The sequence below is a fragment of the Petaurus breviceps genome, unplaced genomic scaffold (genome assembly GCF_028583685.1).
Source record: "Petaurus breviceps papuanus isolate PSGF00001 unplaced genomic scaffold, PetGlider_PUasm1.0 184, whole genome shotgun sequence".
In the NCBI taxonomy this organism is placed as follows: Eukaryota; Metazoa; Chordata; class Mammalia; order Diprotodontia; family Petauridae; genus Petaurus; species Petaurus breviceps.
Window position 1 is genome coordinate 2,108,934 of NW_027185793.1, and position 24,735 is coordinate 2,133,668.

Sequence of the window (24,735 nt, forward strand, 5' to 3'; positions counted from 1 at the left end):
AATAGACATCTGATCTCATTGATATAGGTAATCTTCTGATAAAGAATATATCCCTACCAGTGCAGATTGTCTTTTTCTCTGTAACTTATTGCCTTATAGAGTTACTAGTGTATGGGAGGGTAACTGAATTGCTTAGGACCACAGAGCATGTATGTTTCAGTAGCAGGAATTCAACCTGACTCTGAGGCCAGCCATATTCACTCTGCCATATTGGTCATGTATTCATCTGGACCCTATTGTTTATATTGAGATGTTGGTTTCTTCTAGGTCACTTTTTATTTTTCCTAGCCTTTTTTGTAGAGTAATGTGTCCTTCCCAAAGACCTAGCGTCCTTGTTACAGCAGGCCAGAACACTGCTCTTAGATGGTTCACTTGTGTGTTCTTGTGTACCTGATCTGTTCCACTGATCAACATTTCAATTTTTTTAGCCAGTTCTGAATAGTATTGATGATTTCTGCTTTGTAGTGTATTTTGAGATCTGGCACTTCTTACTTTTTCCCCATTATTTTCCTTAAGAGTTCTTGACTTTTTATTCCAGATGAATTTCAGCACTATTTTTTTCCAGCTCTATAAAGTAATCCTTTGGTTTGGCACAGAATCTATACATTAGGTAGTATTGTCATTTTTGTTATGTTAGCATAGTCTAACCATGAGTAATTAATTCCTCTCCAGTTATTTACATCTTCCTTTATTTCTACAAAGAAATGTTGTAATTATATTCATAGGTTCCTATATGCATCGTAGCAGGTGGGCTTTTAAGATATTTTTATACATTCTAGAATGTGTTACTTTTAGTGAAATTTCTTTTTCTCTCTGGTGGGTTTTATTGGTATGCAGAAAGACTGGTGCTTTTATGGATTTATTTATAGCTTGCTACCTTACTGAAGTTATTGTTTCTTCTAATTTTTTAATTGAAATTCTAGAGTTCTCTAAATAAACCATAATATCATCTGCAAAAAGCAACAATTTTGTTCCTTCCTTGCCTATGCCCTCAGTTTCTTTTTCTTGTCTGTTGCTAAAGCTATGTCAAATAGTAGATGTAACAATGGTTGTTCTGGCTTTGTTCTTGATCTTATTGGAAAAGTCTCTAGCATTTCTCAATTACAAATAATGCTAAGTTTTGGTGTTTTATAGGTATTGTTGACTATGTTAAGGGAATTTATTTATAGCTATCCTTTCTAGTGTTCATGAAAAAGATTATTGCATTTTGTTAAAAAAAATTCTGTTCCTATTGATATGAATCTTGCTGGTTTTGTTTGAAATGGGTATATAGTTTTCTTTTTTAAACTAATTGAACCTACATTACTGACATAAATCCATTCTGATAATACTCTCTAATGTTTTTATTGTATTGCTATACTTTCATTGCTAATATATTAATTCAATACTTTTGAATAAGTACCCATTTAAAATAGTCTTGTGATATTTTTTCTTTGCTTTATTTCTCATTAATCTGAGTATCAGGTCCATTAATTTTATATAAGAAGTTTTATAGAATGCTATATTTCCCTATTTTAACAAACAAATTATGACAAATTGGAATTAGTTCTTTAAATATTTGATAGAGTTTACTTTTAAATCCATCTGGTTCTGTGGCTTTTTACTTCAGAAGCTCATTTATGGCTAATTCAGTTTCTTTTTCTGAACTTGGCTTATTTTAAATTTTTATTTCTTGTCAGTTACTGTGGATTATTTACATTTTTACAAATATTCACTTCTCCATTTAAGATAGCAATTTTGGGGCATATAATTGAATAAAACAGTTTCTGCATAGTGGCTTTTATTGTCTCTTCATCTATTTTTTGTTTTGTTGATTTAGCTTTCCTCTCTTTAAAAAAAATGAAATTAACTAACGCTATTTTATTATTTTTCAAATATAACATTTTTATTTGCCAATTCATATTTTATTTCAAAATTTCCATTTTAGGTGGATTTTTAAAAATGTGTTGCTTTTTTCAAATTCTAATTCTTTCTTCAAAGGCCCTTTATTGAATATAATTTTTATTGCACTGAGTACAGTCAAGAATGTTTCTAGTATTTCTGCTTTTTCAGTATTTGTTTATGAGGTTTTAATACCCTAGTATAGGGTTGACTGTGGCTTGGAGGCCACATGGATGGCCCTTGAGGGCCTCAGGTGGGTCCCTTTGACTGAATCCAAAAGGATTTATTCTGTGAAGTTTGGATTGAGTTAAAGGGCTGCACTTGAGGACCTAGAGGGCCACATGAGACCATGAGACCACAGGTTTCCCAACCCTGCCCTAATAATACATGGTCATTTTTTTTTGGTGAAGGTGCTGTGTACAGCTTAGCAATAAGTATGTTTCTTTTTATTCCCAATAGGTAATTTTCAGAGATTGAGTATATATAATTTTAGAATTATCTTGAGGTTCTTAACCTCTATCTTTTTAAAAATTTCATTAACTTTTTCTAGTTTTGAATGAGCAAATGACCACCTATTATAGATCTCCACCTATTAGAATTTTTCTGTCAGCTTCTCACTGTAATTAGATTAGTTTTTTAAACAATTAATTGCTATGCTATTTGATAAATATATACATACATATGTATTGATATCATTTCATTATCTATGATTCCTTTAAGCAGAATAAAGTTTTTCTACTTATCTTTTCAACCATGTCTATTTTTACTTTTGTCTTTTCTGATATATGGATAGCTATCCCTGCTTTTTAAAATTTTCTCTTCAGGTATAAGTTCTGCTCCAACCCTTCATCTTAATTCTATGTGAATCTTTGTTTCAAGGGTATTTCTTGCAAATAATATTTTTTAAAAATTTTGTTTACTAATCCTTTCTGTAATCCCCTTCCAATTTATGAGTGACTTCATCCTATTTCCATTTATAGTTATGATTATTAATTATATTTTTCCTTCTATCATATCCCTTTTTCTTTCTTTGTTACTGTCCTGTTCCTCTCCTCTCCCGGCCTCTTTTCCAAAGAATAAAGTCAGGAAAGAAAATAACAATAGTTAGCACTTCTATACGAATTTAAGGTTTTCAGAGGGTATTATATATATATATAAAATCTCTTTTGGGACTCGCAACAATCCTGTGAGTTCTGTGCTATTATTAGAAAAGGAATGTGATCAGCATTAGTAATCTGTAACTGAAGTGACCCTATTGCTCTGCTCTTTCTCTCTTCAAACAATCAAGCCTCAGTTACTGGAGCTTGCTTTTTTTGGCTAGTGTCATTATTTTCTCTGAGTTTCTATTTTATCTTATTGTGGAGTTACTCTCTTCTTCATGGTTTACTTCTTGGCTTCTCTCAACCCTCAGTATCTCAGTATTTCTTTATCATGTTTTCATTTTTTTCTACTTACATATCTGTATCTCCAGACTCAGTTTCTTGATTGAAACTTTGTACTAACATCAGGCTTTTCCCTTTCATCCTGCTTTTTTTGGTGGGGATGGTCTGGCCTTACTTGTTTCTATACTCTCCTTAGTATGAATATTGCTACCTATGCTCTTCTGGATGAAGGGGCTTAGACAGGGTCCCACCCTCTTTAGCAGTCCCTAACCTTTGACTTATTCTTCTGGCTAGACTGATATTTTTGCTTCCATGGCTTCTCTTTGTCTCTTTCTCCTTACATAGTCTCCAACTGGACTCTGTCTCTTGCTATGATTCTTGCAATGGGCTTTACCTGGATTGACTCAATTGATTTGGTAGCAAGCCTCTTGCAAGACCCCTGCTATTTTGCTGCTGTGTTTCTAGCAGTGGTTGCCAGGGTGCTGTGGTCTCCACCCATGTCATTCTCATCTTCCCTTCCCTTGGCTTTTCTCTGAGTACATGGTAGCTTCTGACAGTTGTCATGGATTGAGGGAAGAGCTTATAGCCTCTTTTCTTTGGTTTTATCATTCTTCCTTTTGCTATGTTTTTTAAAAGCTGGGCTTCTCTAGGACTTTTTCCATCTCCATCTTAAACTGAAGTCCCCTTGAGCTGAGCTTTCAAGGAAACTAGTGAGTCTGTGATTTGGAGTTGAGGGATTCATTGTAGGCTTGGAATGTTCAGAGTCATGGGGACAGCAAAGGAAACTTTTTGTAGAGAGAATAGGAAGCAAGATAGTTTGACTAGAATTGAGAGTGCATAAAGAATAGTTTGGAAAACTTAAGTCTGGAAATGTAGATTGGAGACAGATTCTTGAGAACTTTGAAAGTCAAACTAAAGAGTTTATGGTTTATTCTAGGGATAAGTAGAAACTGCTAGAACTTAAACAAAGGATTGATACATGGTCAGACCTCTGTGTTAGTAATCTCATTTTGGCAGCCCCATGGAGTGTTTATTGGAGAGAAGAAAGTAGAGGAACTGAGACCACCAATTAAGAGGCTCTATCAAGTAATCAGGTGAAAGGGTGGTGAGGATGAGTCTTTGAACAACTAAAGTCACGGCTCTGTGAGTGAAGAGCGGGTTGCACAAGATATATTATGGAGATAAAATCATCAAGACTTGGCAACCAAGGGAAGAGAGAGAGCAGGGGATAACTTGAGTTTGTGAACCCGAATCATTGGTTGGTAACTTCAACAAAATTTGCTAAGTTAGGAAGAGGAGAAGGTGAGTAGAAATAATTATAATAATTCTTCAATTACCAAAACAAAAAGCAAAACCCCAGCAGTTTTATCTATCATTTCAGTAGTTCATAACACATTAAATATAAAAGAAGACTAGCAATATAGCACCTTGCCCCAGACCATTCCTATATGAACTATGTGAAAAAGGATGCAATTGAAATAATGCCAGCTTTTGTTATTGTTGTTACCTTTGATCTTTGCTTTAAATATGAATTTTCTTATTTGAATAAGTGAAATTTCATTGAAGTACATTTTTGACCCATGTGACTGTTTCTCCTGTAACTAATTATTTCTACAATCATGACCTGTTTTAATCTCTTTATCTTTTTTCAGCACTTGAAGAGTTTTTTGTATCACTCGTGAAACAGGAGATGGTAAATATGCCCCGTGGTATTTATTATTCTGCATTAAAAGGAGGTGCTTCTCGTTCAGACCAAGGAAAGACAATAGCAGGAATTCCCAATTTCATGCTGAAAATGTATGAGAAAAACAAACAACCAGGCCTGAAACCTGGTCTTGCAGGTAAAATATTGATTGTCTTTTAATTTTAGCTTGTGAAATGTAATTATCTTCGTGTACGGGTGATTCCTCCAATCTGAGATCAGTTTCCCTCCCAGACTAATCCTTTTCCATTCCCCTACTCCCAGTGCTCTCATCCTCTCCTACCTATCCAGTTCTGACTATTCAACAGGAACATGTAGACGTCTTCTTTTGCTGTCTAGTTATACACCAGGGTTGCTGTTAGTTCTAGGGTAGTGCTAGTCTTGAGCAGTGAAAAGAATGTGCGTGTAAGAGGTAGAGAAAGGAGAGAGTGTGTACGGGGATGGTGGGGGCTAGAAGGATGGTGTTAAGAATGAATATGTGTATGCCTGTTTAAATGCTAAAAAAAGAATTTTGGGGGTGATTTCCTGGTTTGAATTATCTATGCTTGTATATTCATTGAAAACATTTTATTTCTGTACTGTCATACTGTTCTTGCATTTCGTTCCAGAGACATTATTTTAATTTGTATAGCACGATTCCGTGACAACAGAGATAAAAATGAAACCAGGAAAAAGCCCAAATCATAGTGGTTCTCCACTAATTCAGAAATCACTTTATCTGAAATTTAATTGAAATCCTAGAAGTAAGCAAAGAAGGCCCCCGAACAACCAAGATAATAATGAAGATAGTAATTGTAATGACTAATTTTCACTTAAGCCTTTCTTCCTAATGCAAAAGGCAACTTTATCTCCATCCAGTGTGAATTAGAGAAGAGACTGAATGAGTAAGGTCTTACGGTATTTATGTTTTTTCAATCATTCTTTTCTCCCCCCTTATGTAGCTGGGATGTTACTTTGCTATGATCTTCCAATCCATGTGGGTAAAGATGGCAAACCCATCAACCGTTTTTTGGCCAGTAGAGGGCGGAGTTTCCAGCAGATATTAGTGGCTCTTATACATGAGGTAAGAGCACCCCCATCTATTTTGTGCGTATATGTTACTGGGCTTTTTCATTTTACATTTATTTGACCAGTGGATAGAAGGCATAGTATGAAGAGCACAGGGTTTGGAGCCAAAAGGTTTAGAAGATGCGTTCTCGAATCTTGGCTCTGCAACTTATAGCAGTTTTACCTGGGATGATTAATTTCTTCTCTGTGGATCTTAAGCTTCCTCCCTATAAAATGAGAAGATTGTGCTAAGTTATTTCTAGGGTTATTTTTAGCCCTACCATTGCCCAAACTTGGATTCTACCCTGTAACTATAACTAAGGAAGGCTGCTAGGAAAGGCTGTTGTCAGGATTTCAATTCACGATATTTGCTTTCTAATTCTAATGCCCTAAACTCCTTTGGCCTTAACACCTATAGTGATTTCCTGACTGGTTTACATACTTGCCTGGTTCTTGTCTTTTTCCTCCTCCAATTTATTCTTAGCACGATTAAACAGTGTCATTTATGAAAAGACACTTGACCTGAAGTCAGTGTGTTTGAATCTGTCTTTGAAACTAGTTTATGTGCCCTTGGGCAAGTAATTTCACCTCCTGACTTGAGATTCCTGATCTACAAAAGCAGGATAATAAAACCTCTGGTGTGGAACCTATGTCAAACAATTGTTTGGGGGGCTCAGATTTTGTTTTGTGAAATGCTTTGTGAACTTCAAAACACTATATACATGTCATGTATTATCAAAATATTATCATTACATTGGAGTCACACTAAAAAACTTCCATTGGTTCCCTTTTACCCACCAAATAACATAGAGTCTGCTAATCTTTGATTTGGCATTCAGAGCCTTTTATAACCTGACCCTTCCTCCCTTCTCCCCGCCCCCCCTAGTAAACTTTTTATTCTTTTTTTGTAATTTTAAGAATATCTTTATTTTTATTTTTTAAATTTTATTTATTTTAGTTTTCAACATTCATTTCTATAAGATTTTGAGTTCCAAATTTTCTTCCCATCTCTCCCCTCCTCCCACCCCAACCTGGCAAGTATACTGATAACTGCTTTCCCCAGTCTGCCCTCTCTTATATCCCTCCCATCCTCCTCCCTTACCCTCTTTCCTCTTACTTTCTTGTAGGGCAAGATGGATTGCTATACTCCATTGCCTGTATGTCTTATTTCCTGGTTGCATGTAAAAACAATTTTTTAACATTTATTTTTAAAATTTTGAGTTCCAGATTTCTCTCCCTTCTACCCTTCTCACCCACCCCCACTGGGAATACAAGCAGTTCAGTACAGATTATACATGTGTAGTTAGGCAAAACATTTCCATAGTAGTCATATTGTGAAAGACTAACTATATTTCTCTCCCTCCTATCCCGCCCTCCATTTATTCTATTTTCTCCATTGATCCTGACCCTTTTCTTTTTTTTTTTAAGCAATCGGGATTAAGTAACTTGCTCAAGGTTACACAGTCAGTTATTTCTGGGTGTGGTGCTAAGTATCTGAGCCCAGATTTGATCCCCAGGTCATCCCGACACTGGAACTGGTGATCTTACTCGCTGAGCCACCTGGCCGCCCCTGCCCTGACCCTTTTCAAAAGTGTTTGCTTCTGATTACTCTCTTCCCCAATCTGCCCTCCCTTCTATCATCTCCCACTCCTATACCCTTCCTCCCTACTTTCCTGTAGGGTAAAATACCCAATTCAGTGTGTAAGTTATTCCCCCCTTACACCAAATCCAATGAGAGTAAGGTTGACTCATTCCCTTTTCTCTCCCTGCTCTTCCTCTCCATTGTAACAGTTTTTTTTTCCTTTTCTCCTTTATGTGAGATAATTTACCCTATCCTATCACTCCCTTTCTCCTTCTCCCAATACATACCTATCTCACCTCTTAATTTTATTTTTTTAGATAGCATCCCTTCATATTCAACTCACCCTGTGCCCTCTATGTATACATATACACAGATATATAGATACACATATATGCATACATGTGTGTATATACATGTACATATACATATATATATATATATATATTCCCTTCAACTATCCTAATACGGAAAAAGACTCATGAGTTACAAATACTTTCTTTCCATGTAGGAATGGAAACAGATCAACTTTAATAAGTTTCTTATGATTTCTCTTTCCTGTTTACCTTTTCTTGCTTCTCTTGATTCTTGTATTTGAGAGTCAGATTTTCTGTTTAGCTCTGGGTTTTTCATCAAGAATGCTTGAAATCCATTGACTCGCTGGGGAGCAGAGTCAAGATGGCAGAGTAGAAACAGGACTTCCATGTGGCTCCAGCTCTCATCACCCCCAATCCATGTAAAAGGGGACTCTGAACAAACTTTGGAGCTACAGAACCCACAAAATGACACAGAGAAGCTAACCTCCTGCTGAGGATGGCCCGGCAGGCTGGCAGGAACCTGCCAGCACAGCGCTCTGGGAGCCGAGCACAGCCCCACAACAAGGTTTTAGCCCCAGAACGGGCCTGACCAGCCGCCGGCTGGAGGGACTTCAGATCACCAGCAGCTATGGCGCTCCAGAATTATCAACACATAGGTGCTAAGGACAAAGTGAGAGGTCAGTGCAGTGTGGACTTTGGGATGCAGTAGTTGGGAGTGCGAGGGCTTTTGCCCCCAGGGCAAGAAACCACTGAGGACTGTGGGCACAGCCACTGCCACATGGCAGCATCAGCTCCTGGCCTGCAGAGTGTAGGGGGACCAAGCGACCAATCTGAGGGGTAATCACTCTTGATTTAACCTTTTTAGATCTGGATTGCAGTCTAGGTTGGAGCTTCTGGAGTATGTGACCAGCTTGCCAGAGTGTGTGGAGGCTTCAGAGAGGGCACCCAACTAATACCTCTGGCTGCTGAGGAAACCCCAGCATTTGGGATGAAGCTCCCCTATCTGGTGGCAGAGTCCTACTGTGGCAAAAAGCCTGAAAGTCAAGTAATTGAGTGGCAACATGACCAGGCAAAGGAAGGAAAGCAAACAGAAAAACCCAACATTAGACTCCTATTTTGGGGACAAAAAGGATCAAAGCATGAAACAGGAGGAAGACAGTGACGTCAGAACTCCTGCACCAAAAGCTTCAAAGGAAAATATGAGCTGGTTACAGGATAGAGGACCTTAAGAAGCAGATAAGAGAAGTAGAGGAAAAATTAGGAAGAGAAATAAGAACAATGCAAGAAAATTATGAAATGAGAGTCAACAGCCTGACTGAGGAAAATAATACCTTCAAAAACAGACTAACTCAAATGGCACAAGAGGCTCAAAAAGACAATGAGGAGGAGAATGCCTTAAAAAGCCAAATTTGTCAGATGGAAAAAGAATCTCAAAAGCTCACTGAAGAGAATCATTCCTTCAGAATTAGACTGGAGCAAATAGAAGCTAATGACTTTGTGAGAAATCAAGATGCTGTTAAACAGATCCAAACGAAAGAATAAAAGGCAACGTGAAATATCTCATTGGAAAAACCACTGATCTGGAAAATAGATCCAGGAGAGATCATTTAAAAATTATTGGACTACCTGAAGGCCATGATCAAAAAAAGAACCTAGAAATCACCCTCCAAGAAATTCTCAAGGAAAACTGCCCTGATGTTTTAGAACCAGAGGGCAAAATAGAGGTTGAAAGAATCCACCAATCACCTCCTGAAAATGATCCCAAGAAGAAAACTTATATTATAGCCAGGTTCTGGAGTTCCCAGATCAAGGAGAGAATATTACAAGCAGCCAGGAAGAAACAGTTTGAATATTGTGGAAACACAATCAGGATAACTCAGGATCTGGTAGCTTCTACATTGAGGGATCGAAGGCCTTGGAATGTGATATTCTGGTGGTCAAAGGAGCTGGAATTAAAACCAAGAATCACCTACCCAGCAAGAATGAGTATCATGTTTCAGGGGAAAATATGGTCATTCAGTGGAATAGAGGACTTTCAAGCATTCTTGATGAAAAAACCAGAGTTGAATAGAAAATTTGATGTTCAGATACGAGAAGCAAGAGAAGCATGAGAATGTAAATAGGGAAAAGAAATCATAAGGAACTTATTAAAGTTGAACTATTTACATTACTACATTGAAAAACGATAATTGTAACTGATAAAACTTTTCTCAGTATGAAAATAGTTGGAGGGAATAGAAATATATATATATATGTCTATATAGGAGGGTATATGGGCATATGAATACATATGTGAATGCGTATACAGGTATACATAGATAGAGGGCACGGGACTAATTTAACAGGAAGGGATGATACTTATAAGGTGAAATTAAGAGGTAAGAGGAATATAATGAGAGGAGATGGGGAGAGACAGAATGGTGTAAACTGTCTCATGTAGAAGAAGCAAAGGAAAATGAATACCATGGAGGGAAAGAACAGGAAGGCAAAAAGGCAAAACCTTATTCTCATTGAATTTGGCTTAGGGAGGGAATGACATACACACTAAATAGGGTATCACCCTATAAGAGAGTAGGGGGGATGATGGAAAGGAGGGCAGGCTGGGTGGGAGGGAAATTGGAAGCACCCACTTTTGAAAAAGGACAGGATCAAAGTAGAGAATAGAACAAGTGGGAGGTGGGATAGGAGGGAGGGAAATATAGTCAGTCTTTTACAATATGTCTTCTATGGTAATGTTTTGCATAGCTACACATGTACAACCTATACTGAATTGCTTATCTTCCCAGTAAGGGTGGGTGACAAGGGAGAGAGGGAATGAATCTGGAATTCAAAGTTTTAAAATCAAATATCTAAAAATATATAAATATAATTATTAATACTATTTTTCATGTAATTGAGAAATAAGATATACAGTTATTGGGGCATAGAGATCCACCATGCCCTACTGGAAAAGTCAAAGGGGGTATGGGAGAAGATATGGGAGAGAGCAGATTGGAGGAGGGGATATCCAGTAGGATCGCTATTTTAGTGTGGTGGGTAGGGGAAAAATGGGGAAAAAATTTGTAACTCAAAATCTGGAGGAAATGAATGATGTAAACCAGAAGTTAATAAAACATTTGAAAAATAAATAAATAAATACGGATGCATTCTTTTGAAAGATTTAGAAAAAATACTTTGGTTTCAACAGTTGCAATTGAATATATCTTGTATTCTTATAGGAAACGAAAAACTTGATCATTACAAATTGTAGGCATGGTTGAAAACCTAGGAGACACTTAGAAAGTCGATGTTTTTCATTTGATTATAGTTATTTGCTAATTTATAAATGAAATTATTCAGCACACAGATCAAAATCAAGTAAAAGAAATAGTGAAATTTCCAAAAATACCGAATGGGTTGTTGATCTCTTTGATTTAGAAGTTCCTGTTGTCTGTATTCTCTTATAAATTTGCTATAGGGAGCCTGCCCCAGTGTACAAGGGATTTTACTTCCTGTCTTCTGACATTGTAAGGCTAACAAGCACCCAGATATGTATATATTTCTTTGTAGTGAGTTTTTTTTTTTTGTCTGAGGAAAGCATACCAACACTCTCGCTATTCTGATATGCTCTGATATCAAAGGAAATCTGATAGGTTTGTTCTTGAACAGTCTTAGCAAATCACTAAAATTATAAAAATTCTTTCCCCAATTGATTGACCCCTACTCTAAGTAAAACCATGGAAATTTCCTCTCTCTGTTTTAAACCTTGAATTTATAAACTTAATCATTGTTAATGGCCATGTTATTTATTAATAATATCAAATAACACAGAAACATCTCAACTTGCCATTATAAAGTATTCAGCCTTTGCTTTCTTCAAACATTTCTTAAGGAGGTTAAACATTCATTAGTAACACTGTGGTCCTCTGACTGCAAGTCCTGGTGTTTGAACATTACATTCTGGACTCAGTAGCTGTGTTTTGCCATATTTCATTCCTTCTTTCAAGGCAGGTTTTTTCTCCCCCCTTCTCTAAATAGGCATCTGGTGGCAGGTGATTGATCCAGGAAGAAGCTGTGTAGACACTAAAATGAATTTCTAAAACGCTTGTTTTCATTTTTAAAAAGTCATATTTAGGTTTTGTAGAGAAAAGCATAGAAGACTCCAGTGAGGCTTACAACTAGAATTACCTCTTTCCCCCCTATTCTCATCATATATGAGTTGGGTTGTTAAAAAAAAGAAATTGAGATTTAAATTCTTGGTGTAAATTTTTCCAGCTCTTTTCTGGGCTAAAGTAGATGATTAAAAATTACTGCTGACTGTACTTTACTGTTATCAACCTCCACAATTTCCACAGTCCAACTCTTCTTCCCATTTTCTCTCATCTCACCATCTGTTCTTCAGACGCCATTTTCTCATGTCTCATTCTCATCTGTCTAAAAAAAGTACCATCAGTAAGACTTGATAGCTGGTTAGATATGGAAGCAAGGAGTTGTAGATAAAATAGAGATTATAAACCTGAGTTACTGGGAGCATGGTGGTACTTCTCAACAGAAATATGGTGGTTAGTAATAGGAATGGAATTCTGTTTTGGAAATGTTGAGTCTCAGATCCCTGGGGAACTCTTAAGCTTGTGATGCCTAGTAGGCAGTTGGTGATATTGTCCCAGAGCTCTGCAGAAAGGTTAAGGCTGGGTAGTCATTTGAATTCATCTTCATAGACATTATAGAACCCATGAGTGTGAATGAGATCATTTTGCGGGGGAGGGAGGGAGGGAGGGAGAGAGTATGTATCATATAAGGGAGAAAGCAAGAAATTCAAAGGATTATTATGGCCACTTATAATTTTTTATTAAAAAGTTGCAGAGACATGATGGGTAAGATATGTATATAGAACATCTAAGCTTAAACCTTTCCAAACCCAGATAGCATTATTTTGTTGACATTACCACCCAAACTTCCTCCTACCTTTCCAGTCTTATTTTGTATTTCTCACATTCTTTGTCCCTGTCAAACTAGACTACTATTTCTGTGTATAAGTGCTCTTGTACAGGTCATAGACTCTTCCATAAGAGGCTAGAATGGACTGTAACAACCATCTGCACTCACTCTTCCATTTTACAGATGAGGAGACAAAGGCCCAGGGAGGATAAGTTACTGCTCCGCCTTTCTTCAAGACAGGCCTTTCTCACTCCTGCTTTTTTGAGTCCCTGGTTTCCTTTGAAGGACAACTCCAATACCTCCTTCCACTGGACGCCTGTTCTGATCCTTCCCAATAGAAAATAAGCCCCTCGAGGTCTGGGAATGTTAAATTCTTGTCTTTGTCTGGCCTAATATAATCTTACCTTTAATAGGTACTTAATAAATGTAAGTTGAATTGAATTACTCTTAGTATAATCCTAATTGCTACCAGTTTAACAGGAGTTGTAATTCAGCCCTCTTCTCTTGCCAGCCATTTTTTCCTCATCCTGCCAGAAACTGGGTTGTTTTGTTTGTTTGTTTTTATAGCAATATGGGTTAAGTGACTTGCACAAGGTTACATGGCCAGTTATTTCTGGGTGTGGTGCTAAGTATCTGAGCCCAGATTCGATCCCCAGGTCATCTCGACACTGGAGCCAGTGCTCTTAGACTGGGTTTTAAATTAAACAGATCTCAGTTCAAAAGATTTTCTTTCAAATTCATTGCTTTGTCCCAGGAGGAGAGGAGTAAAGAACTTCCTTATTAGCAGGTGAGGTAAAATTGTATGAATTAGGGGGGGCAGTGGGAGAGGGAGGAGAAGCCCAGTTGATCATTGTATTCTCAGTTGACATAGTAAACAAGAAATCTGGTGCCATTTCATTTTGCATTATTATTTATTTTTTAAAATTTTACTAAGGACTTACCAGTAGAGATTTACAGAGGCAAAACTAAGCACAAAGTATTCAAAAAATTTTTCTCTTCAAGATTTCCTCCTGCCTTGAACTAGGAGACATCTTTAGCTGTGGTTTTTTTTTGGGGGGGGGGGGGAATTCATCTGAAAGAGTTGATTTCACTAATATTCTCAGAATAGGAAAGGAGTCTCTAGGAACCTGTACTCTCCCCCAAAAAAGTCTCCTAAGAAGGCAGCCATGATGCACATATTACAACAGGACTTAGAAAATGCCAAAATGCAGAGAGAATTAGATTTCCAAGGTAGGGGTCCTTATTATTATTGGCAAGTCTGTGACAGGACTGTGTTGTGATTTCCAGCTTTCTCTTACTTCAAACTCCCCTTTTCTTTGCTTCCTTTGTATGGGATGGCTGAGCTCAGGAATTCAACAAGCCAACATTTATTAAGTGCCCTCTGTGTGCAAGACCTTGGGGATACAGGGACAGAAAACAAAGTATTTGCCTCTTCTATGAGAAGGTTACAACATTTGTAAAGATAAGTAAATACAATGAAAACTATTTTAGGATGGAGAGAAAGTATAATTGAGAGATTGGACTTTGAGGAGGAAGTATCTTCAGAACTGAACCTTAAATATGATCAGAAGACTGAGATGTAGAGAGAATTAATGGTATTTGGGGAGGTTTTATCGTGTGAGAGCAACATGATCAGCTATGTACCTTAGAGAGATTATTTTCACTTGTATAGAATATAGATTGGAAACTGGAAGGAGTGGATGGAGGGAACCCAGCTGAGAGGCAGTTGCAATGCTCTAAGTGGTGAGAACTCGAACTAGAGTTTTGGAAATGGTGGCTTAGAGAAGATTGATGTGAGAGGTGTGGTGGAAACAGAATTGACAAGACTTAGCAAGTGATTAGGCGTGGGGGTGGGGAGGTTGGAACAATAGTAGTACCACCTGTAGAAATAAGTGTGGAGAGTGGGTGGCTTTTGGAGGAAAAGATGTTTGGTTTTAGACGTGTTGAATTTGTGGTGCCAGTAATACTCCTTATTTCAAAGAATAGCATACTCAGAGGAGTTAAGTATGCAAACAGCATGAAATAGTGTATAATTAAGAGTTAAATTTAATAGGTCATATGCCAGTGCTAGATAAGGTGAGGCAGAAAGATCCTAGGGGGTTTGGGAGAAGTCAAAGAAAGCATTTTGGAGGTTACCACTTGAGCAGGCCCTCCAAAGACAAGTAGAATTTGAATAGGCAGACAGACTCAGTCAGTCAATCATTTATTAATAGAATACTATATATCAGATACTATGCTAAGCACTGGGGATAGAAGTACAAAGAATGCAGTCTTGGGAGAGGGCAGCTCAAGTAATGGTAGTATTTGAAGATGTGGTATTGATCAAGTTTATTGAGCTAATAAGCATTTATTATGCTGTTACTGTGTACCAGGCACTATGGTACGCACTAGACAATACAAAGAAAAGCAGAAGACAGTCCTTGCTTTCAGTGAGGGGGAGACAGCGATGTGGAAACAAGATATGTATGGGACAGACTGAAGATAATCCACAGTAGGCATCTGCCAGCATCAGTAGGGGATCAGGAAGAGCTTGTGGAAGGCAGAATTTCATCCAAGACTTTAAGGAAGCCAGGGGAGACAGGAGGCAGAGATGACAAGGCAGAGCGTTCCAGGGATGGCGGGCAGCCAACTAAAAGGCTCCATCAGGAGATGGAGCAACAGCAAAGAGGTCCGGATCACTGGATCATAGAGCATGTGGAGGACAGTAAGGTGTAAGGAGATTGGAAAGGTAGGAAGGGGGCAGATCACTCAAGAGCGCTGGTTGCCAAATAGAGGATTTTCTGTCTCCTCCAGAAGGTGATAGAGCTCTACCATAGCTGATTGAATAGAGGGCTAATGTGGTCAGATCATTGCTTCAGGAAGATTGTTTGACCAGCTTGGAGGAGAATGACCAGAAGTGAGTGACTGAGTCAGGCCGACCAACCAAAAGACTATTGCCAGAGTCCAGGTCATGAGCATCTGTACCAGGGTGATGTCAGTGTCAGGAGAGAAGGGGACATGTTAAAAAAAAGTTGCAAAGTTAAAATCAAGATTTAACAGAAAATTGGATGTTAAGGGGTGATGAGGGATCAAGGCTTACACACCTAGGTTGTGAGGCTGAGTGAGATGATGATGGTACTTTGGATACTCACAGGCAGTGGGGGGACAGGAGAAAGTCAGCCTGAGTGGATGGAGAGAGTGGAGTGAGATCTTCAAAAGCCCTTCCCAGGAGTTTGGGCTTTTTCTTGTAAGCAGTAGAGAGCCATATTGGTTTTTTGAACAAGGAAATAGAGTTTTAGGAAGATTATTCTGTCAGCTGGATTGGAGAGGGAGAGACAATAGATAGGTGTCACTTAATGTGGACCTGGAGCCAGGTGAGAATTATGGGGATAATAGGAAATAGTCTGTTGCCAATGGTCTGGGGACCCATGTTGGAGATTCCTACCCTAGGCTGTGTCCAGGACACATGACTCTTCTGGAAATTGGGGATATAACTCTGTTGCTATTTCTGAGCCCAGTGAGCTCTGATTCCTGCTAATGAGTCAACACCATTGAGAGCTTCTGGTGAGATCATGTTGTTGATCTGGATCTCTCCGTGGGGCGAGTCATTCTACTGACCTTTAAGGCCCTTGGTTGGCTGCTGGGTATGGCAGTCTGCTGGGCATTGACACCTGCTCCCATTTTCTGGACGCACCTCTTCAGGGTCAGTAGCCAGACCCTCTTAGCTGTGGTTTACTAGGTTATAGGGGCTGTAAACATGACGTTTTTAAGGCATTCTGAGACCTCTTTATTGTAGCTATCCCACCCAACTATCAAAACCCATGAGGATAGCCAGGAATGGGTCAAAACAAGTTTATAAATAAAGCAACAAAAATGAATTGTAAGCACCTGAAATAACTCAAAAGTACTTTGACTGGATCTCTCTCCTTTGCCCTTAGAATCTTAGATTTAGAGCTAGAAGGGTCACCTTGTCTCACTTTTTCATTTTGTAGATGAGAAAACTGACCCCCAGAGAAGCGATGTAATTTACTCAATGTTACATCAATCAATCATTCCATTAGCAAACAAATATTTCTTAAGTTCTTACTGTGTTGGTATGCTTACTTATAAAGGGCTTACTGTCAAAGGAGATATTTGTCCTATTGCCTGGCAAATAAAAGGTACTTGATAAATGCCTGTTCCCTTTTCCCTCTCTCCCCTCCTGTGTGCCAGGCACCTTGCTAACCATTGGGAATACTCCCCCTAACCCTTATCTCCTCAAAAAAGCAAAATGAGACCCTGCCCTAAAGGACCTGAAAATCAAGTTGGGAGAACTACAAGTATGTAAAGACATAAGAGAGAAAGCAAGGCTCTGACACTTATTATCTGTGTTATCCTCAGAGTTATTCTTGATTTTTCACTCTCACCGTAAGTGTCCACGTCCCACATCTTATAATTTTTTTTTGGCTACAACATCTTTCAACTTGTCCTCTTTGTTCCACTCAGTTATCCCTCTTGTTCAGCCCTTTATCACCTCCTGTCCAGTTTACTTTAATAGCCTCCTTATTGGTTTCTCTGCCTGAAACCTCTCTTTGATCTAGTCCATCCACTAAGCAGTTGCCGAAGTGACTTTCCTAAAGTGCAGGTCTCTAGCCATGTCTTCTACTCAGTCAATTTCAGCAGCTTCTTGTTACTTGTAGGATTTTATGTAAACTCCTCTCTTTGCCTTTTCCTTTTTTTCTTCATGTAAAACATTTCCATAATTAGCCATGTTGGGGGGGGGGGAGGCAAAAAAAAAAGGCACAAGAAAAATAAAGAGTGAAAAAATTCCTACCCTAGGCTGTGTCCATGTTTCATTCTTCATTCAGAATTTATCAGTTCTCTTTCTGGAGGTGGATAACATTTTTTATCATGAATCCTTTGGAAATGCCTTGTATCATTGTCTTGATTGGAGTAGCTAAATCTTCCACAATTGATCATACAGTATTGCTTTTACTGTATACCATATTTTCCCCCTTCTGATCACTTCACTTTACATGAGTTCTCATACGTCTTCCCAGGTTTTTCTGACACCATCCTACTTCTCATTTCTCATAGCACATTAGTATTCCATCACAACCATAAGCCACAATTTGTTTAGCCATTCCTAAATTGATGGGCATCCTCTCAGTTTCCAATTCCTTGCTGTCACAAAAAGCGCTCCTGTAAATATTTTTGTATTTATATAGCTTTTTTCCCCTTTAATTTCTTTGGGATACAGACTGGTGGTACTGCTGGGTCAAAGGATATGCACAGTTTAATAACCTTTTGAGGGTAGTCTCAAATTCTTCTCCAGAATGGTTGTACCAGTTCATAACTCTACTACTTGGATATTAGTGTCACACTTTTTCCACATCCCCTCCAGCTTTTTTTGTCATTTTCCTTTTTTTTGTCATGTTAACCATTATGGTAGATATGAGGTGGTACCTCAGAATTGCTTTTAATTTGCATTTATTTAATCAATAGTGATTTAGAGTATTTTTTCATGTGACTTTTGATAGCTTTTATTTCTTCATGTGAAAACTGCCTGTTCATATACTTTGACCATTTATCAACTGGAGATCCATTTGGCTTTTAAAGTTCTTTACAACCTAACCCTTTAAGAAGACCCTTCCAATCTCTTAAAAATTTTGTTCTAACATATTGCTGTCACCTCCCCTCCTTTTTATTTCTTACCCCCTTTGTTAAGTCAGATAATCATATAACCTTAAAGGTGAAACATCTATCAGTGAGGGAGAAATAATGAAACTTTTCATCCCTTCTCCCTATAGACTTTTGATGAAGAATAGATGCTCCTAAGTAGGATACCCTCCTTACTATTTCTTACCCCCAGCACTCCATCTTCTGTCTCTGTGTCTTTGTCCTGGCTATCCTTTATGTTTAAAATATTCTCCCTCCTAATCTTTGCTTCTTAGAATCCCTAGTTTCCTTTAAGACCCAATTCAAGAGTAACTTCTTTTAGGCAGCATTTTACTAGTTTCTCCCAACTGCTGATTTCTTCCCTTCAAAAGCTATCTTCTGTCAACTTCCACACACCAGGCAGGATATGTTCATGTTTCTCCCTCAATTTTCTTATTTAACTTTTTACTTCTGTTATCTTGTAAAGTACCCTGAACCTCACCAACCAAGTGCTAAAAAATTTGTTAGATTAAAAAAATTAATATATTCATAAAGTTAATTTCTTTTTTTTTTTCCTTTTTGGAGGGGAGAAAGTAAGGCAATTGGGATTAAGTGACTTGCCCAGTCACACAACTAGTTTTTGTGTTAAATGTTAAATGACCATATTTGAACTCAGGTCCTCCCGACTCCAGGGCTGGTGCTCTATTCACTGTGCCACCTAGCCACCCCCACATAAAGTTCATTTCTAAGTGTATTAGTCAAGAGTTAGACAGTTAATTGGACAGCTGTAGTTAAGTTACATGTCAGAATGAAAAGCTGGTATTAAAAATCTTTATGTTTTGCAGATTGACTAAGTATACTTGAGCTATTCAGAAAATGTAGAAATCCAGGTTCCAATTAGATGTGCCTTCAACATGAAGTATCCTACTCAGGAGCATCTATTCTTCAGTAGAAGTCTATAGGGGGAAGGGATGAAAAGTTTCACTATTTCTCCCTCATTGATAGATGTTTCACCTTTAAGGTTATATGATTATCTGACTTAATAATAACCTGTCAAGATATTTTGCCCTGAAATGAATTTAGGTTTTCTACACTATATGTGTGCTCAGTTTTACTCAAGCCATTTATAAGAAAATTATCGAGTTTTAATATACTTAACTAGTGTAAAAAATCCCATTAAGGGAAACTTTTAGCAAAGTTCTTTGATTAAAAAAAAACAAACAAAACAGGAAAAACAAAAGCAGGTCTCCAGAAATGAGAATAGTGTAGTTAGGACAGCAAATATAAATTGGGGTGGGGTGGGGGGGAACGGAGACCAGGAAGAAATCAGAGGTTAACAGTGAAATAAAAATTCACAGGTAAGCAAAGCATTCCCCATTAATTTTAAGCTCACAGCTCATAAAACAAGGCTCCCTTTATATACATATTATTATCCAGAGAGTGAAAGTGCTTGGTTTTAGCTGTGCTACAGAAACAGTATTAAAAAATATTATGAGATTCCACATTTGATTCTCTGATCACCTACCTTCCATCTCCAGAAAATAGAGCAACATGCCTATGGCATTAAACACACTTGATATCTGGTAATTATGTTGAAACAATGCCAAATTTTAAATTTTCCACTACCAATTTTATTTTCAAAACAATTTTTTTCCTATTCTTGTTCTTAGGAAAGTGGGAGTTAGGCACAGGCTAGTGAAGGATAATGATAGGCACAGGATAGTGAAGAGAAAATCATTCCAACATGAAATGGCACCCATTTCCACATAGATGCATATTTGACCATCTGTTTAAATGCTACATTGGCCCCTCTCTCTAGAATAGCATTAGCTTACAAACTAACAATTTAATCATATTTTAAGCAGCCATCTACTATCCTGTTTAATAGAAGAAAAAAAAACAGTTGCCATAGCAACTCACATATCACATAGTAATTATAGGGAGTACCTAAAAATCACCAAACTATGTTTCTGACAGTGTTTTCTTCGGGATATGTGTCATAATAAACATAGATATGGTTCTTCCCCTTATTCAACATTTCCCCTAATTGTTTATTCTTCACTGTTGCCAACTTTCTTCCATCTAGTCATGCAAAAGAAGTTTTTAAATAAAAAAATGTTAAAGAGGAAAAGGGAAAAAGTACTGATTAGATCATAAACAACATACAAAGCCACAAATAAACTTATGAGTTGAGAAAATACCCAGACTGGGTTTAACCAAAATTAAACAAATAGAATAAATAACACAGTTAAAAAACAGTATCAAATATCCTTAAAACACATCTGAAAGGATTTGCTGTGAATTGAAGAATTAAGTAGAAAGATTGCTGAAAAATCTGGGCAAGCTTTTTTCTAACTAATCAGATCCATATGTTCATAGAATATTGGATCTAGAAGTCACCTTAGACCTGTCTGTCTTGTCCACTGCCCACATTTTTCAGATTAGGAAATTGAAGTCTAGTGACTTGCTTTGTATCACACAGAAAGTGACAAAACCAGAATTTGACCTTTTAAACCTGCCCTTCTCCCTTTTCCCCTGGAATTTTATTGATTGCTTAAAGTGAGATACTTTCATAGGTACGTGTTGGGTAATATACACTAACTTGAGGATTTGGTGCTTTTGAATGTTCATTAATTTAAGCAAATATCTCTTATTTAATTTATATAAATAAATATTATATAAATGCCTACAAGGCATTGTTATTATCTGTTAGGGTAAATAAAATGTGTACACAACTGCAGTGGATCATAGAATTTTAATTACATGACCCATGAGTTTACAGAAATAATTCATTTGTTTTCATTCAGTAAGGCAGCCTCAGTCCCTGGAATAAGGAAGATGAGAACTGAAGGGGAGGATCAGGGTTAATCAACTCAATTTTGTAACTCTAGCCCCAGGTCAAATTGTCTTGATTGGTAAGGGACTGAATATACATCTATTTATCTGGCCTGTCATCTCTAACCATCCCTACACTATCAGGCTTCACACCCCAGCCAACTTTCTACCATGGCTATCTTGCCATTCTCACTTACCTGCAAACTTGTGTCCCCTCACCCCCCCCCTTTCTCTTAAAAATTAAATCAACCTTATCATACTGATGATTTCATAGAAAAAGTTTGTTGTTTGACTTCCCTGTGCATCAGCTTACTCTTCTGGGACTCCTCAGACACTCCCTTTCCTTGGCCCTTCCTCCCATGTTTATGCTCTTCCCCCTCCTCCTCCTTCTGTTTGAATGAATGTAAGCTCTTTGAGGTTAGGAACTGTTTCACTTTTTTATTTGTCTTCCTAGTATGTAAAACATGCTTGGCACATAATAAATGCTTTTTAATTCATTTATTAAGTAACAACAATTATGTGCCAACCTCTGTGCTAAGCACTGAAGATGAAGAGAGAAAAATATAATGGCCCTTATCCTCAGGGAGCTTATATTCTGTTGGAAAGAATGGAGGAAAGAAAGAAACAAGTAAAATATTCATCACGATTATGAAATTAAATTTTAAAAAGTCTAGAATATACAATTTGCTTCATCTCTCTATTAGAGGCTAAAATTTATTTGCCAATAATCTCACAGAATTTGAAAGTTAAAGGGATATATGAAATTAATCCTTAATGTAACTCATCTGACAAGTGGTTGTATAGCCTTTGCTTAAAGACCTCCAAAGAGGTCAGTAATAACTCATATTTAGATAATACTTTAAAGTTAACAAAGTATTTTGTCTTCAACAATCCTATAAGAAAAATAGTGCAAATGTTGTTATCCCATTATTAGCGATGTGGAAATTGAAGCACAGAGAGGCTATTAGGGAAGGAAACAAGCACTGTTCAACACTTACTATGTGCCAGACACCAGGGAGATAGATGTTATTATTATCCCCATTTTATAGTTAAAGAAACTGATGCAAACAGTTTTAGTAACTTTCCCAAGGTTACACAGCTAGCAAGTGCCCAGTGTTGTATCCACCTTTATCTATTACAACACTTAGTTTCCTCTAATTAAATAATAGTTAAATATAAATGTATAAATATACAACCTACTTCAAAGTTTGCAAAATGCTTATATAAATTATCTGATGATTTATAGAATTTCTCCCTCATTTTCAAGATGAGATATATACTGGATTCTTTTTTTTTAATTTTATTTCATTATAGAATTACTTCCCTTTAATTTAGAAATTTTTGAGCTTACTTTCTTTTAACCTAAAAACTCCACACTACTTTCATTTAAATATTTCTCAAAAGACTTTGTTGGTTGTCTTTTTCTCCAGATTGGTTTTTTTTTTAGTAAGCTTTAGTGTTCAAGATTTCTATACTTGAAGGGAAGGTTAGATAAAATAATTTTAAAATGATTTTATGACAAGAGTTTTGTATTTAAAATATTTCTATAATTAATATTGTGACTAATTTGTCATCCAGGTGAATATCCAGCCATCAGAGTGGCATCGCTCAATTCTGCTTCCACAGTCTTGGTTCGGATTTATGACTAGAACATACCATGCAGTGTTACAGGTATTTGAATATCTGGGGTGCTTTGTATATAAGGGGAATGATACTTTGTCATTTTTCAAATTCTAGTTCAAATATTTTAAACAGCTCTCATTTGGAAAACTAATTTTGTCAGAAATGTAATGATTCTTTTGAGCCAAGATATATTGGAGATATGTTCATCATATCATAATTTAAGGAGATCTAAAGTAAAGAGCATGGGGAGTATATCTGTGCTCCAACCCTTTTTAGTTGTGTGATTGTTGGGCAAGGCATTCAATCCAAATAAGACTCAGTTTTGTCATCTACAAGATGGAGAACATAATACTCGAGAAAAAGCAGCATGGTATCATAGTGGAGAGGATACTAGCCATTTGGGAAGAGGAAGATGTTGTTTCAAGTCCTGTCTCTGAAGCATAATATCATGACCAAGAGCAAATCACAGTAATTAAGTGCCTTATGCAAATCTTTTAAGACTATGTAAGTTTCGGAGGAGTTGCTGAACTGCATCAGTGGAGGGATTTACCATTCCTGGACTTTTCCACACTGATGAAAAAATAAGTCTGATCTACACATTTCCTCCTAAAAAACTTGTGTCACCTGTATGAGGGTTATTTTGAAGTAATTGCTTTATGAACTGAAATGCACTAATTAAGCAATACCACTACCAGGTCTGTTTCTAAAGATGATTAGGTTAGGGAAAAGAACTTATATACTCTAAAATGTTTGTAGCAACTCTCTTTGTAGTGGCAAAGAAACAGAATTTGCAGGGATGCCCATTAATTGGGGAATGATCGAATAAGTTGTGGTATATGATTATGATGGAATACTATTAAGAAATGGTGAGCTCACTGATCTTAGAAAAACATGGAAAGACTTGCATGAAATAATGAAGAGCAAAATGAAGAGAATATTGTATACCGTAACAGCAGAATTGTTTTAAGAATGACTTTGAGTGAGTAAGTCATTTTGATTATTATAAATTCCCAAATTTACTATAAAGGACATATGAAGAAAGATGCTATCTGCATCCAGAGAAAGAACTAATAAGCAGTATGTATAGAATAGTTTTACATATTCACACCCACACACACATACCTCTATTTGTATCTAATGGTAGCCATTTCTAGAGCAGTGAAGGGGTGAAGGAAGAATAAGAAAGAAATTTACATGGTAATTTTATTATATATTTAAAAGGAATATGAATTTGTATATTGGTAGTTTCATGTGCAATCATCTTTTATTATATGGTGTTATGGAAATACTTGTTTTATTCCATAAATTAAAACTAAATTAAAAAATAGTAAATGTGAGTTATTTTTTTAAGAATAATTTTCAGATTTTTTTAAATTACACCTCTGAGTCAATCTGGGTGGGAAGCTTTTTTTTAACCAGTGCTACAAAGTCAAAAACTCCTCATTAGCAGGATTTGAATATAAGGCTTCTTGACCATCCCTCTATAACTTAGTAGACATTTTTAGTAGAGTTGCAATTTAAAAAACCTTGCCCTCTGGCCAGTCTGAGGATGAGCCTCTCTGAACATATATCAGCTGAATTTTTAGTCATCGAGGCTGCTCTCATGGCCCTCACCTGAATTATCTCCTACTTGGTAGAATGTCTTAGACGTATTCTTCTCTGGTACTGCCCACATGATCCCAAGGGTGTCTTTCACACCTAAGGTGAGACACTGGAATAGGGTTTTAGTGGAGGTCTCAGATGAGGCTTTGAAAAAAAGAACTTGAAATTTTCATTGAATTCAGAACAGGGGATAGTGTGCTAGGCTTTGTAATTTTTATTCGTAAAGGAAGTAAT

General features: G+C 37.0%; 1 protein-coding gene across 7 annotated transcripts in view; it reads left to right on the forward strand.

Annotated features, from left to right (window-relative positions):
• Window positions 1-24,735, forward strand: part of FOCAD (focadhesin) — a 504,358-nt gene that overhangs the window by 396,451 nt on the left and 83,172 nt on the right. For all 7 annotated transcript variants that reach the window (XM_069088078.1, XM_069088080.1, XM_069088077.1 and 4 more), the window contains 3 exons: window positions 4,916-5,104; window positions 5,907-6,028; window positions 22,855-22,947. In XM_069088078.1, coding sequence (XP_068944179.1) covers window positions 4,916-5,104; window positions 5,907-6,028; window positions 22,855-22,947 — 404 coding nt within the window. The remainder of the gene's footprint in view (window positions 1-4,915; window positions 5,105-5,906; window positions 6,029-22,854; window positions 22,948-24,735) is intronic.